Consider the following 14756-nt stretch of genomic DNA (forward strand, 5'->3'; position numbering starts at 1 on the left):
CAACAGACTGGTTAAAAACTGTCTTGACTCCTTATTCTCACTTAGTGGTAATCCATACTAATGTGTCCTCAGTCAGTAAAGGAATTAATGTAGCCACATTGGAGGCACCAGAGAGAGCTGGATCCACATGGTGAGCTCTTGTTGCTGTTTACAAGGAATTACACCTTGTTTGGCCACAGCTGAACTGTAATCCGTGTTCTCAGAGAGGCCAAGATGCATGTGCTATGACTTCATCATTAAACTCAAATCAACAGTACACATCACTTGACATTATATTGTCACTGTCGAAAAACAACCAAAGTGTCTCCATTTTTTTTGGACATAATTTGAAAGTGGCAGCTGCCCTGTACGTTCTGTCAAAAATTTCACGATGAATGGACCAATAGAAATGGTCCAAAACAAACTGATAAAGCGTGTTACATTAACTTACATTGAAAGGTAAGAACATTCTGTCCTTCTTCTGTGAAGTTTCTTTTTCAGAGATACAAGATTTTGTTCTGACAGCGATATGGAGATGAAACTGAGAGAATTATCAAAAATTATCTGATTATTGAAAATGTTTTCGGTCATCCGAACTACTTTCTGTGGCAGACACAGGGAACACGTAAGTGCAGCTATGGATTCCCATTCTGTCATTATGTTCATGCCAGTATAGAGCCTGAACAAAATTAGCAATCCTGTTCACAAGAGCTTTTCAGAAGGTGCTGTAAACCCTCAGCAGCACGTTCTCCCTGTGCTTTAAGGAGGTGGCTGAGTGTGTGAACTGTCTGTCTGGCAGTCGGATCCCTCGAGGCCAGCCTGTTCCTCAGCCTAACAGGTGAGAGGATTACAACAGGCGAGAACACGTGTTTTCCACCGAGGTGGGTAGGGGGGCAGGCTGGGTGGCCCACTTCTTCCTGCAGCCTTACACATTGTATATCATCTCTGCTGGGAGACAGATGTATGAAGGACTGCCCAACCACAACCCATACCAGCTCTGCATGACTCTCTCAAGCATGGACTGAAGAGACAATACATGAGGGCGCTTAGAATTTAGTACAGAATGATCAAGTAACATTAGCAGGTATGTGTGCTCAGTGTTATTCAGCATTGTGAAATATGAATATCATCTTGGATGGAGCTGCCCTCATGCCAGTGGCTGGAGAGTGCACCTGCAGATTATAGAAAGGCTGCTGAAGCAACACAGGCCCACTAGAGCAGGGTTGTCCAATCTTATCTGTAAATGACTGGAGTAGTTGAAGTTTTTCAATACCACCAAGCAGGAGCACACCTGATTCTACTTATTCAATCATTTGGTCACGGTCTTAACTGATCAGACATGTCACTGCTTGGGTGGAAAACCTGCAACCACACCAGCTGTTTGTGGATAAGATTGGATCCTGGCTTGGGTCTTTCAGAGTTCAGTGGGAGCACTGTTGGCTTTTCTCTCAGTCTGCCCTCTTCCTCCTGCGCTTTCTCTCATCACTACTCGTGAGGATGAATGCCACGACACACTTGCAGGCATTAGGCGTTGCCAGCCAGAGGCCCTGTGAAATAGTGCTGACGGGGGGTTAGCGGGCGGCAACCATGAAAGGCAGGGTTCGTCGTGGCCCTGGGACATGGCCCTGTGCTTTTCCCAGCTAAAAACAAGTCTGCCTAAGCTCCCCTTGGCACTGCCAACCATCCCAGCCATGCTGACACTTTCCCCTCTCCCAAGGGACAGGCACCCAGAACAGGTGAGAGACCCAAAAATAAGGGTCCCCGCCAGCCCTCCCTGGCCTTCCCAGCCCGGCCCTCACAAAGTGAGTGGGGACAGGCCCTTTTGTAGGGGCCGTGCTCGGAGAGGGATTATTATTGTTTTTGGAGAGAAAGAGGAGCCTAGGGTCAGCTGGCCCCCGTGCAGCCTAAGGCCTGGGGCTAATCCCCACGCAAATGCCAGCCGCTTTGGCCCTGAGCCCTCCCTCTCTCCACCGGCACCCCATTTGCTTTGAAGAACTGACACCCGAGAGCCAGCCGCTATCTTCTTCGCACCAGCAGCAGCGGTCAGAGCCGTAAAACTCACTCTCACACACACACACACACACACACACAGATGCATATATCTGTTGATTAGGCTGATAGTGTCCGTGGCCTCATCCCAGTGAAGCAATGCTTCAGGAACTCTTGGAAGTGAACTTCAGAAGCACATGGAGTATGACATACTCAGTTTCCTCATTTGGATTTTAGTACATATGTATGTCATCAAGGATCTGATTCCCATTCTCTTTCACATGCTGTATTTGGGTTGCAGTAACTACTAGCAATTGGCTGTAATGTTTTCTGCCATGAGTGTGCAGCTCATGGATTCCTCTACTGTCTTGCTTTTGAATAGTGATTCTACTGATGCTATATCATTTCAGTTCAGCACACAATAAATAAAACCCCTTTCTCACACCCACACAGGACAGTTTAACAGAAACCAAGAACACTTGCGAAACAGGACACTTGGAACTTGAGTTACACCAATCATAGCATGAACACTATATCGCTGCTGTCAGAACAAAACCTCCATTTTTTGTAATTTTTCAATTTTTTACATAATTCAAAAGTGCCCGTTGCCCTTTACAATATGTGTAAATTTCATGATAAATGCACCAAAAGAAATGTCCCAAAATTACTTGGAAAAATTCTGGTTCAATTGACTTACATTGAAAGTAAAGTATGTTTTTTCCTTCTCCTGTAAAGTTACTATGTTGGAGATACAAGATTTTGTTCCAACAACAGTGATATGCAATTTAGCAATAGAGATGTAATAAGCAAAAATAAGGAGTGGCTAAAAATGTGTCTTACATAAATAGGTTAATATTTCCATTCTCATTTTGTTTAATTTAATTTTATTTCATTTTAGAGCTTTCAAAATGACAAAAGTACAGTATTTGGAACAAACGCGGTGCCTTAAAGTGTCTCAGTCGAATGCCTTATCCAAGGCAAGGCAAGTTTATTTATGTAGCACCTTCCATACACTGCAATCATTCAAAAGTGCTTTACAAATGTGAAAATACAAAGTAAATTCAAATAAAAATAAAATGAAATGAACACACACACACAAACACATTATCGTATCCTTCTGGGTTGCGGGGATGAAATAAAATAAAATGAACATATTATGTATTATAAAAAACACAAATAAACTACAATAAAGCTAAATAAAAATATCATGTTATCCCCAAGCCCATATGTTAGCCCAAAGCTGACACATTACCTACACGGTAATCTAACATAATTATGTCACAACATAATGGTCCACTCTCAGAAAAAAAAAGTTAAAATTCACTGGGGTGGTACCCTTAATATACTCTTCAGTACCTTTAGCTAGGGAAAATAATTCTACCACATTTCATACCACATACCAAATTAAGTTTTACTACGTTGACTTCATACACTCTTCATACATCTCTTGACTCCATTTTTCTGTTTTCAAAAAAATAGATTATGAAAAGGTACAAAAACGTTCTCTGAGGAAAAAAAAAAACTTTGAGGGCACATTTACTTCACTTTTGCCTAATGAGCAGAAATGTACCTGTACATTTTTCTGACTGTATGATATAATGCAATATGATACAATATGATACTTTATATTGTTACATCCCTAATAAATAAACAAAAAAGCTATTCTATTCCATCGTTCCATGAGTTCTAGGGGCTGCATCATTAACTCTTGCAGATGATGAACACATGCATTTCCGAGGTCCTGATTTTTGCTGTTCGTTAGAGATTAAATGGAAGCTTAGAGCAACCAAAAACAAAAAAGTTCTGATTTAAGTCATTTTTTGGCACTAGAGCTGCATTTTGATAAGTGTCCTGTTCTCTTTACCTTCTATTACATTACTTCAGAGGTACTGGTGACATTATGATAGTCCTGTGATAAGTCACTATTTTTCCATTAGCTGCATTAGAGAGCTCTTCTCTCACTCTCACTCTGACCCTCTCGGAGTGTAAGGGAGACTGGCTAGTGCCAAGCTTTAATTCCTGTCAGCATCTGTTAATTATGGCAGGCACTGTTCTAATTAAAACAGGCACCCATGTACCTCGGAATCTTCACACTGGCTTTGCCATAGCTGACACTAGCATGTGACACAGACAGAGAGAGATGGGTTCACAATGCACCTCTAGCTCGACGAGACAAGAACATCAGGGGAGCGAGAAGAAACAGTAGAAAGTGGTGACATCAAAATGAGCAAACCGGACTCCATCTCTATCGGAAGGCCAATGACCACTAAATTACCACAGAGATAAGGCTGAACACTTACCAAATAAATGCAGCTTGTTTTTAAAATGTAAGAACTCTTATGTAATGTAGCAGAAAATGCAGTGTGAGATATTAGATTTTTGGTTTAATAATCAATCTACTGCCATATTCAAATGTGAAATAAAAATGTCACTATGATATTTGCATACTTTTATCTGTCTGCTGCACTGTCTGTCTGTGTGATTATCAGTGGTGAAATTAAAGTTGCAGTTAGGAGAAATGAGATTTTTACTGCGATTTAACAACCATCAAATGATCTCCCAGTGTTTGCTAGGAAGGAGGGGACCACAGGGACCAGTGGGTAATTAGGTTAGTGGGTTGTCAGTGTCAGGAAATTGAAAGACAATCCTAATCAGATTTCTGTTTCTAGGGAATCAAATAATTTATATAAGTAGCAGAAATCTCCTCATTCCTCTGGTAAAACGATAATGCAGTTTGTTTGAGCAGCTCTTTGTTGTGTGCATGATTATTTTGAATTAATTTGGCCCTCTAAGGAAAGCTAAAGGTAGACTGGGGAAAGCGTGCACTTCTGCAAGAATTATAAATGTTCTGAAGAACACTTACAGGTTTTTGATCTTTTAAATTTACATGCACGAGACTCTTTATTCGAAACTGCAGTTAGTAGAGGTTAACAGTAAATCATTCAGCTTACTGTACTCTGTACAGATTTCAGGTGGTAGTGTAATTGAGTCAGTCTGTGCTTTTTTTCAGTTTCCCCTCTCCTTGTCGTGTTCCACTTCTTCTCTTCTGTCCTCCTCCAATTTCATATTTTTTAAAGGAAAGGGGAATGAAATTAGCATAATTTCCAGTAGTAACACTCTAGCTTCATTTGCCGTAGCCTCTGTGGTTCTAATGTGATGAAATCATTTAGCGAGTGCTCCCCCATTCGACAGCTGAGAATGTCAGCTAGGACGGATGTGCTTTAAAGCAGTGCGCTGTGTCTGTTCAACCTCCTGCAGGTGGATTTGACAATATGCTTTCTTATATTTACCCTGTTAAATATATACCTGAAATATAGAATAAACATCCGTTATCATGATTGTCTATTGAAAATGGCATAAAGTGGCATTAAGAGAAAAAAAACCTTAAAAAAACAAGATGTTTATTTATTTTCTCAAAAATGAGGGATACTTTGCATTTTGTTGCCATATGGCAACAGCATGCAAGAGTGGAACTGCTATATACAATGCATGCAAAGGGAGTAAAGCCATTATACTGCCATAGAACATGGTTATATTCATCATCCACACTTGAGAAAAAAATGTTCCTAGCAGCCCATTAATTCATTAATAACAGCCATTAATTCATAAATTAAGGTATACTAGAATATAGAAAGATACAAAATAATTTAATTGATTAAAAAAAACCTCTGAGTTGGCATTGTCCAGTGTTTCCAGTGGCAGTGTGCACTCCCATTGTATGCATTGCAGATTGCAATTGCCTGCATGCTGTTGCCATATGGCAACAATGATAATGTATCTATTTGTATAAATCTACAGGGTCTAAACTGGTTTTACCCATGAAAACAAAATTCTAACTTACCACAGATTGCTTTAATTTTTTTTAAGAAAAAAAGCAACACTTTAAGAGGACCTCAGATACTAAACCTCACCATGTGATGTGTATGTGAAAAAGTAGGAATGCCCCTAAATGGGATTTGTGTGCCAGTATCCAATTTTTTTCACATACATATCTGCTGATACTGATGCATAAACAATCATAAAATGGGGCTACCTAGTAACTACTTAGTGTTCTAGAGAAATAACATTTATTTTTGTAATTAAAATGCAGCCATTTTAGCACAGTAGCCCAGCATCACCTAAATGTTCTGCTTTTCTGGAGTACAATAAATATACAATCAAATATAAGTTTGAAACATCTGTCAAATCTAAATATCTGTCCGATGCTGTTTTGTTAGGAAATATCCCAGTACACATTATTATTCCAATATCATTGTGCAACTCTATAAAAAGTACAAACTGCAACAGAAAGGCATGTGATCAAAAAAGTATTTATATGCGAAGCCTTCTGTTTAACAAAGTAATTGACAAAAATGACTTTGACGTTATAGTCAGCCAAAAAGTAAAAGAAAGCCATTGTTGCCGTATGGCAACACCAAGCAGTAAAGGGTTAAATGTAGCATTTCAGAGCTTTATGTTGCAGATTTTTTAAGCCTTTAGCTTCATATTTCATCTACATAAACTGAACATATCCTTTTTCTGCAAAATGAAATTACAATAAATAGTATATGAATCATATAGATATTAGAGGTTGTGCATTTGCATTGTGTGAAATGTAAAAATGTAAAAGCATTCTTATCAAATAATTGGCTAATAAATAACAGATGTTGTGATGAGCATGGTGGCATTTATTGCAGTATATTAGCTCAGGAGTGAACGCAGTAGGCTTAGCGGCAGAAATACACTGATAAGCTTCTACACTCGTCCTGCTGGAGTTGCTTAAATAAAACCAAGCTGATTTATTGGAGTGTATGTGTGTGTGGTCTGTTACAGCACAGTGTGGTAAATTTCATGGCTGGCCATGCTCTGGTGTATATGCGCTGCTGCCGCAGCCGCTGCAGTGTGTATATGAAATGAGTGAGTGTCTGGTTAGCATGCTCAGCGGCTCTGCTGAAAAGCTAAATAATTAGAGGGCCAGTCTGTGAGATCATTGACCCCGGTTTAAATATTCATGTGTTTGTTGTGCAGCAGGCTGAGGTGCAGGCTCTGTAGTGTGACAGTGGAGCAGGAGCAGCACATAGCTCAGTTCTCACATATGGAGCACTGCCACCGCTGTGACATACACTGACACAAGCTGCCTCTACTGGACACCTCCTCTATCTGCTCTCTCTCTCGAGCGCTCTCTCTCTCTTTCTTGAACCAGTCAGTGCATGTTTGTGCAAGTTGTTTGTATGTCTGCTTCTTTATCTTTCTTCGGTTTTAAATATCCTTTTGAGGACATGAAATTATTTATTTACACTCTGATACTGTTACCTTAGAGGATTTTAAGCGTTTGTGTGTGTTGGGGTGTGTGTGTGTGTGTGTGTTAGCACTGAGAGATTTAGGAAAAATATCGAATTGTGAGTTTTCTTTGACCAATATTGCGATTGCGATTCAAATGTCATTATTCTCTAGAAATTAAGCTCTAACCCTATTTTTGCCAAGACCAGCACATCTCTTTTTTCAGGCTTGAGGCCTGAATGCCGAATGAGGTGGGCCACACTGCCAGTTTGTGATGTCTACATTATTAAATTACATTTTTCCAGTTTTCCAACTTGATAAAACAACATTGAATAATGTGAGATATAATGAAAATTGCAGCTTTCACTTTGTGAATTCGATGTTAAATGATCAAATGTTGAGCCCTGTTATGTATGTACAGAGAGAGAGAGAGAGAGAGAGAGAGAGAGAGAGAGAGAGAGAGACAGAGAGAGAGAGAGAGAGAGGGGAAGAGAATGCATCTCTATTGAAGAGTCTTGGTTATTTGGGTGCTGTAATAAAGTATCATGTTCTAGTGATTTTTTTTTAATAAAATGATGTGGATAATTGTGCAGTAATTGCTTCGAGTAATTGCTGTAGAGTTGAACGATTTAGGAAAAATATCTGGAATTCTTCTGACAAGCATGGTGACTGGGCTGAAAGATTAGTCATTTTTATATTGAAATCACAGTTTTAAAGAGTGCAATTTGCAAATCACTAAAGCCTCGTTTTTATTATAGCCGACACTGTCAAAAATGTTTTCTTAGCAAGATGGTGAGGAAATTTAACCCCCTGAAACTGAACCTGTAGAGGTGTTAGACCAATCAGAAGCAACCACACACCCTTATGCTGTGACATCAGAACCTCAACTAAATGGCAGTCTGGCACACTACATTCACCGCTGAAGCCTCGAAAGTGGATATATTCATCTTTGTGGACTAAAAACTCAACCTTCATTTATAGAAAATAATTACAATTTTTAGGAAAAACACATTTAGATATTTTCACCAAAAATGTTCAGCCCCATTTAAATAACACTTATTCACCAAATTGTTCAGCCCGATTTTAATTACTATTATTTTCTAAGTTGAGGTCAGAGCCTTTTTTTTGCCAAAAAGACCACTAGCATATCGAAGGTCACAGTTTCATGGTTAGTCAGGCTTTTTCAACCACTTCTCATCTTCACAGAGCTGGTAGTTAGTAATATCACACATGACACTACCAAGCGCATGCGTAACATGTAAGAAGATGAAGGAGACAAGGAAGCAGGACACAGCTGTGAGCTGGGAGTTTTACTGGTGTCCATGATAAAAGCAGCAGGAATAACAGAAATGAAAGAAATGCTAAACCAGAAAACTACCTAAGAAACTAGAGGAACTACAAAACAAAGCACAAAAAATGAAATCTGAGAACACAACTAACAACACAAAACAAGGACCAGGATAAACACAAGAGGTATAAATACTGAGGGAACCAACAAGATACACCTGGGAACAACTACGGGACAAAAGTTCAGACACAGATGAGGGGCATGACAAAGAGGCGGAGCAAGGAAGGAGCAAGAAAACAAAAACAAAAGCAGAAACATATGGCGTGAGGGAAGGTAAACAAGAGGAGAAAACATACAAGGATGTTAAGATGTTACATCATTAAAAACACAATATTACTGGCCATTAATAATCCAACCAACAAACATCTGACAGTTCTTTCGCAGCTCAGTCACTCTGAAAGTAACAATTTGCATACTTTTAATTTATTTAGTTTTTAGAATTAATGCTTAAAAGTATTTAGAAATAATTAAAGGTTTCAATATCCGTATGGGTATCTGGAGAGATAGGTGCCACCTCAATTAATCCAGTTTGCTAATACAATATTATACTGCATTAGGTATATCACAGTCCACATCATAGAAAACATACAGTAAAATATGTAACTGAGCTCATTTTGTGTGTGTAAGGAAAAGAGTGTGTAGTGTGTGAGTGTTGGAGTGGGGAGGTCTCTGTGTGTGTGTATAGGGTCTATGTATGTGTGTGTGACCTGCTGTTGTGTGCTCTTTCAGGTGTTCGTCTGGATCGTGTGCGAGGAGGCAGGCAGAAGTATAAGAGGAGGATTGACACAGAGAACAGTGCTTACCTGGGCCTCACACTGCCACCTCCAGCAAAGAAACCATGTAAGCTCTCCTGCATTGTCATGATTTCTTGATTAGAAACAGTAACATCAATTAAAATGTAACTTCTTGATGAATCTGCAGTGATTATATGGCTGATATCTTTTACAGTAAGATACAGATCCTGATAAGATACGCATTTATAAGCACTGTTTTGTCACATAGTGTTTGATAGTTTGATAGTTTTGATAGCTTTTTTATTTTATCTAGAATAATATATTATATAATGTTGATTTAAATATTCTAACCTAGAAATCAAAATTGAAAGATGTTTTTAAGCAGTTTATTTAAAATTTCAAGAATTCATTGAACAGTATAAACTATATTTTAAACTATTTTTGTCACTTCACATCATCAGAAAAAAATCATGCTACAGCTTTCATAGTCATTTTAGAATCTTACTTATCTGCAACCAAATTGGTTTTATTTTGTTGAAAACACTGACGACTAAATTTATAACAGCAATTTCAAACTTTTGTAGGCTAGTATATTTTAAGCTAGTCTTTTTAAAATTCTCCTTGTTTATCTTTCTCCGGTGAAGTATTTACATTGTTGTCATTCCGTTAAACCCATTTTTAATGTATGGCCATTTTTAAAAACACTCATTTAATTATCAGAATATTTGGTAATTACTAAATTAATAATACAATCAATACTGATGGCCTTAACGCTTCTAGATTTATATGACACTGTGTACACACACTTCTTTCTGCTACAGTTCATACTGAAAACAGAGCAGCACACAATTACAAACACACACACACTTTCTACTGAATGGCGTGTACACAGCAGAACAGTCTGCAGCAGGTGATTTTGTTCTGTTTGACTGCCTCTATTCCCATCAGAGCAAACTCACAGGACAAATATGCACCAAACAATGTTCCAGTCACAAGTCTGTCTGAATCAATACTCAGTCTGTTCTGTTCTCTCTCTACTGCCTGAACTCTAAAGCGCTGGTTATCAATTATCTATATAACTATATATAACAGCACAAAACACCGTGTCCCTAACAGTTCAAATACAGTTCATATTCTAGCCTTTAAGATCCACGTCAAGTACTTATCTGTTTGAATTAAACCTTTAATTTAATTTATGTACAGTACTGTGCAAAAGTCAGAGACCACTTCATTTATTCAATTTTTAGTCAAAACAGCAGTTATGTGCAGGTTTTTAATTTTCAGGAAATATTTCTGAGGAGATTCAATATAAGATAACCCACTTGCATAAGGAAGGAAAAAGTGAAAATGAGTTCCCAAAACTTGGGAAAAAAATTGTTGCAAAAATTATTAAAAGAAAATGAGACTGCTAACAACCATGGAAGACCTGGTAGACCACCAAAACTGCCATCTGATAAATGGCACTTAAAACTTTCACCTTTGAGAGAGAGGAGAAAATCAGGCTCCACTCTTGCTTCAGATCTGAAAAAATTCACAGGTGTTTCTGTCCATCCTTCCACTGTGAGAAGACATTTCTGAAAGGATGTGTAGCGGTCAAGAAGCTCTTACTGAGAAAAGGCAATAGGCAACAATAGAACGTTTGCAAATCAAACAAAGAAGCTGCCGGTGTTCTGTTAACAAAAAAAAACAATAATTCAGTATTAAATATTCAGACCCAAGATATTTTCAAGACTTATGTTATGACCTATTTAAATTTGAGGCATTAATTGAGATACTAATAAGCTAAATATATACAAAATCATCATGTGTAGGGTACATTCTGTTGGGAGGTGGCTGTGCCAAACCTGAACCCTTCAAATTTCAACATACGAAAATAATATTTACTTTTTTTTCACATTTTTTTAATGTAGATATCTTTAATATCTTTTAAAGTGAATTTTTCATGAGTTTAATTTTTTAAATAAAAAATTAGAGCAGGAAGTGAGATTGCATCCCTGTCTTTCATGGCCACATGGTGAGCAAGTTAGATCCCTATGTTTTGAAGTAGTTGTGCCTGAAGTCTAAAAATTTGCCTGTAGCATTAAGAATTGTCACTACCAAAACACATATTTTCTGCAGGTAAGTAAACTTTTTGGTGTTTTAATGAAACATATTATGATTTTGTGTATGTGCACCTGTTCAAAGCTGTGTTTGCTAGTCATGTACTGGCTAGTATTTTTGAGTTCTGCTCAAAATCAGCTAAAGTTGTCACTCCTGAAACAAATGATAAAGTTTCGGTAATGTTATGATTGTTTTGTTAGTGACAAAATGGAATTTTCAGTCATTTATTATAATAAAATAAACATAATTAAGGTACAGGATAATTCAAAGCAAAAGGCTTTTAGTCTGTCATCCAAGTTAAAAGTCTGAGAAGTGTTTTCAACTCTGACTTTGAACCCCTCCAGTAGAACGATCCATATATATTTTATGATTTTGCTGACAATAATAAATGAATAACATCTATTTAATGACTGTTTGACTGGAATGAATGAATGCATAAATAAAGGGTGGTCTCTAACTTTTGAACAGTATTGTACATTAGTTCATTGCTATAACTTGTACAAAATAATAGAGAAATTGTCACAATAAGAACATTTTTTAGGAATATTTTAATAACATTACACTTTTGTTCCAGGCATAATTACCCAATAACACACATGATGGCAGTATAGTTCACAAATTTCTAGATATGCGTCCCTGTTTTAAATTATACACAGGCCTATGCAGGTGGCTTTGATTGGCTATGATTGGCTTTGTAATGTATGAGGTGCTTTTTAATTTCTTTGTACTCCTTAAATGATTATGTTATTCAGCACATTAATGCATCATAATATTAATCTCCATCCTACTCCTCTTCCTCAGTGACGAAGATCGTGTCCCACCTGCTGGTAGCAGAGCCAGAGAAAATCTATGCCATGCCAGACCCCACCATGCCTGAAAGTGACATTAAGGCGCTGACCACCCTGTGTGACCTGGCTGACCGCGAGCTGGTGGTCATCATCGGCTGGGCCAAGCATATCCCAGGTCAGTCCACTTGATCTGAATAGTCTTTGTTAGTTTAAAAATTTTCTAGTACAGAGCAAATACATATGTGCAGTATTCCAAGCAGATGCTTCAGTGCTCATTTTAACTTTTCTAAGGCCGATGCTGAAAACATGGCTATTTCTGTTTATTCTGCCCCTCTCCATTTATTACATGGTATCTCATCGGAATAAAAATATAAGTCATACATCAGTCATGTTTATGGTTACTCTGAGTAAACAAACAGTTGCTGAGCTCTGATCCTTCTCACTTATAAAAAACAACAGTGCATCCAACAATAAGTGAAGCTTTGTGCATCTTTTATACAGTAATAGAAGACATAGCAGCACACAGAAAGCTCTGATTCAACACGCTGACAGAGTTCATTCTGGCCATGCTCCTCTGGTGGCAGATTTAAATGAATTAAGGGGGCCCTCACCAAATTCTCAGAATGGATCGCTGGCAAGATGCTTAATTTGATCAGGGTTAATTAGGAAATACAGTAATAGTATTTGCAATATATCTGTGAACTTACTGCAGAACCATTTTAAATTACATTTAAATATCTTTACAATAACTACACATTAAAACACATTAAAAATCAGACACAGTTTGGTATTTTGGTATTTCGCTTGCAGGTCAATAATTAAATAAGCTTTAAATCCACAGCCTTTTTTCTAACTTTGAATCTAAAATAGTGATCACAGTTTCTCAGCACTTATTATCCATGCCTCTAGGCATGATGATTGTTCATGCAAAAGGTTTACCTTTAATTTTAATGAGATTTTCACACAATTCCTTAACATTTATGCACATTTTTGAAATAAGTAATTAGAAAATACAAAAGTGATATTAAGACCCTCTTTGACTTATAGACATAATAACATATTCTCACTAGTTCTTGTTGCTTTGTGGCCAAGAGAAAGATTCCAAGGAAAGAATACCTGAAGGCTCAGTTAAGATTTTGGAGAAGATGGTAATCGGAAGCTGGGTGAAGTGTTATCTAGTAAGGAGATTAAGGGGATGTTGACCCCCATGCATCCACACACACACAAACCAACACACACACTGTGCAGTGCTGTGTCAGCGCAGAGAGAGTTTAAGCAAGGAGCTTAGCTATGGCTGGATCACTAATGACCCAGTAACACAGTCCCTTCAACCTGCCACACACATCTCTCTTAGTCCTGCTATTGCATTCTCTCTTTTACAAAGACTGAAATGTTATAAGAATGCAGTGGAGATAACAGTTAGGCAGTTTTTAGACAAGGTCTTGGGCTCCTTATCCCCTTAAGTGGCCAGTTTTAGTACAAATTTCTATAATTTAAGAATAGCTCAGCCAGTTTGCACTAAAGTATCTGTATTTACTGAATAATAAGCGTTAGTATGTAGAAAGCCTGAGATTTTAAGGGGTTAAATCATGGAAACTGCAAATTATGTCAAATCAAAACCTCATTACACCATTTCTTTCTTTCTTTTTTATTTTTTATTAATATATATCATTTGAAAGCCAGCTGTCCTTTATATTGTGTCCATATTTCATGACAAATGAACCAATAGAAAAGGTCCAAAGTTACAATAAGATCTTGTTACATTAACGTACATTAAAGTTAAGAACAATTCTTTATTTTCCTGTAAGATGACCATTTTGAGATATTTTGACAAAACTGCAATCATTTTATTGTATTAATTATTTTAGTGGCCAAAACCCATCCTGTGAGCTTTCACCAGTAATTTTGTTATCATTATCACATCACCTGTTTTGTGTTTACACACAATACTGTGCAAAAGTTTGAGACCATCATGCATTTATTTAATTTATAGTCAAAGATCATATATTTTTCTTTTTGCAAGAATTTGTGTGTAGAGCAGTTCAGACACAAGTGATGAACTGCTGCAAATACAGCAACAAACACACTGTAAATGCTTAAGACCACCTAATGTTTACAGTGAAGTCCTGTGTAAATGCTGAGTAGTGACTTTCAGCATTGGTATTTGTGAGCAGAACTGTAGAATCCCTAAATAGATTTCAGCATAATGCAAACTCCATGAGCTGAGTGATCTCATAATGATCCACTAACACAAGCCCTAAACATCTTTAGCACAAACCCTAGTCTTTGACAGTTAATCATGGGGGAATGTTTTTGGTTGTTTTGCAGAGTCGACTGCATGAGAAACAACCTCCCGCTGATTAGAATGACTGACAGTGTGGTCTGAGTCTTAATCCCTAGCCCTGAAATAGAAGTTAGAAATCCTGTAAATGGCATTTAGTGATCTTTATCTCTTTTTAATCATTCCATTTTAAGGGACTTATTTGAAGCATTTGCCTTGTCAGATTTATGCCACCTTTAAACTTTTGTAATATGCGTGCTGTGTAACTAAACTAGCCA

The 14756-nt window shown here is 37.6% G+C and overlaps 1 protein-coding gene across 5 annotated transcripts in view; it reads left to right on the top strand.

Annotated features, from left to right (window-relative positions):
- Window positions 1-14756, top strand: part of esrrb (estrogen-related receptor beta) — a 74195-nt gene that overhangs the window by 37844 nt on the left and 21595 nt on the right. For all 5 annotated transcript variants that reach the window (XM_036593707.1, XM_036593709.1, XM_036593705.1 and 2 more), the window contains 2 exons: window positions 9305-9415; window positions 12211-12372. In XM_036593707.1, coding sequence (XP_036449600.1) covers window positions 9305-9415; window positions 12211-12372 — 273 coding nt within the window. The remainder of the gene's footprint in view (window positions 1-9304; window positions 9416-12210; window positions 12373-14756) is intronic.

This window comes from Colossoma macropomum, unplaced genomic scaffold (genome assembly GCF_904425465.1).
Source record: "Colossoma macropomum unplaced genomic scaffold, Colossoma_macropomum, whole genome shotgun sequence".
NCBI lineage: Eukaryota > Metazoa > Chordata > Actinopteri > Characiformes > Serrasalmidae > Colossoma > Colossoma macropomum.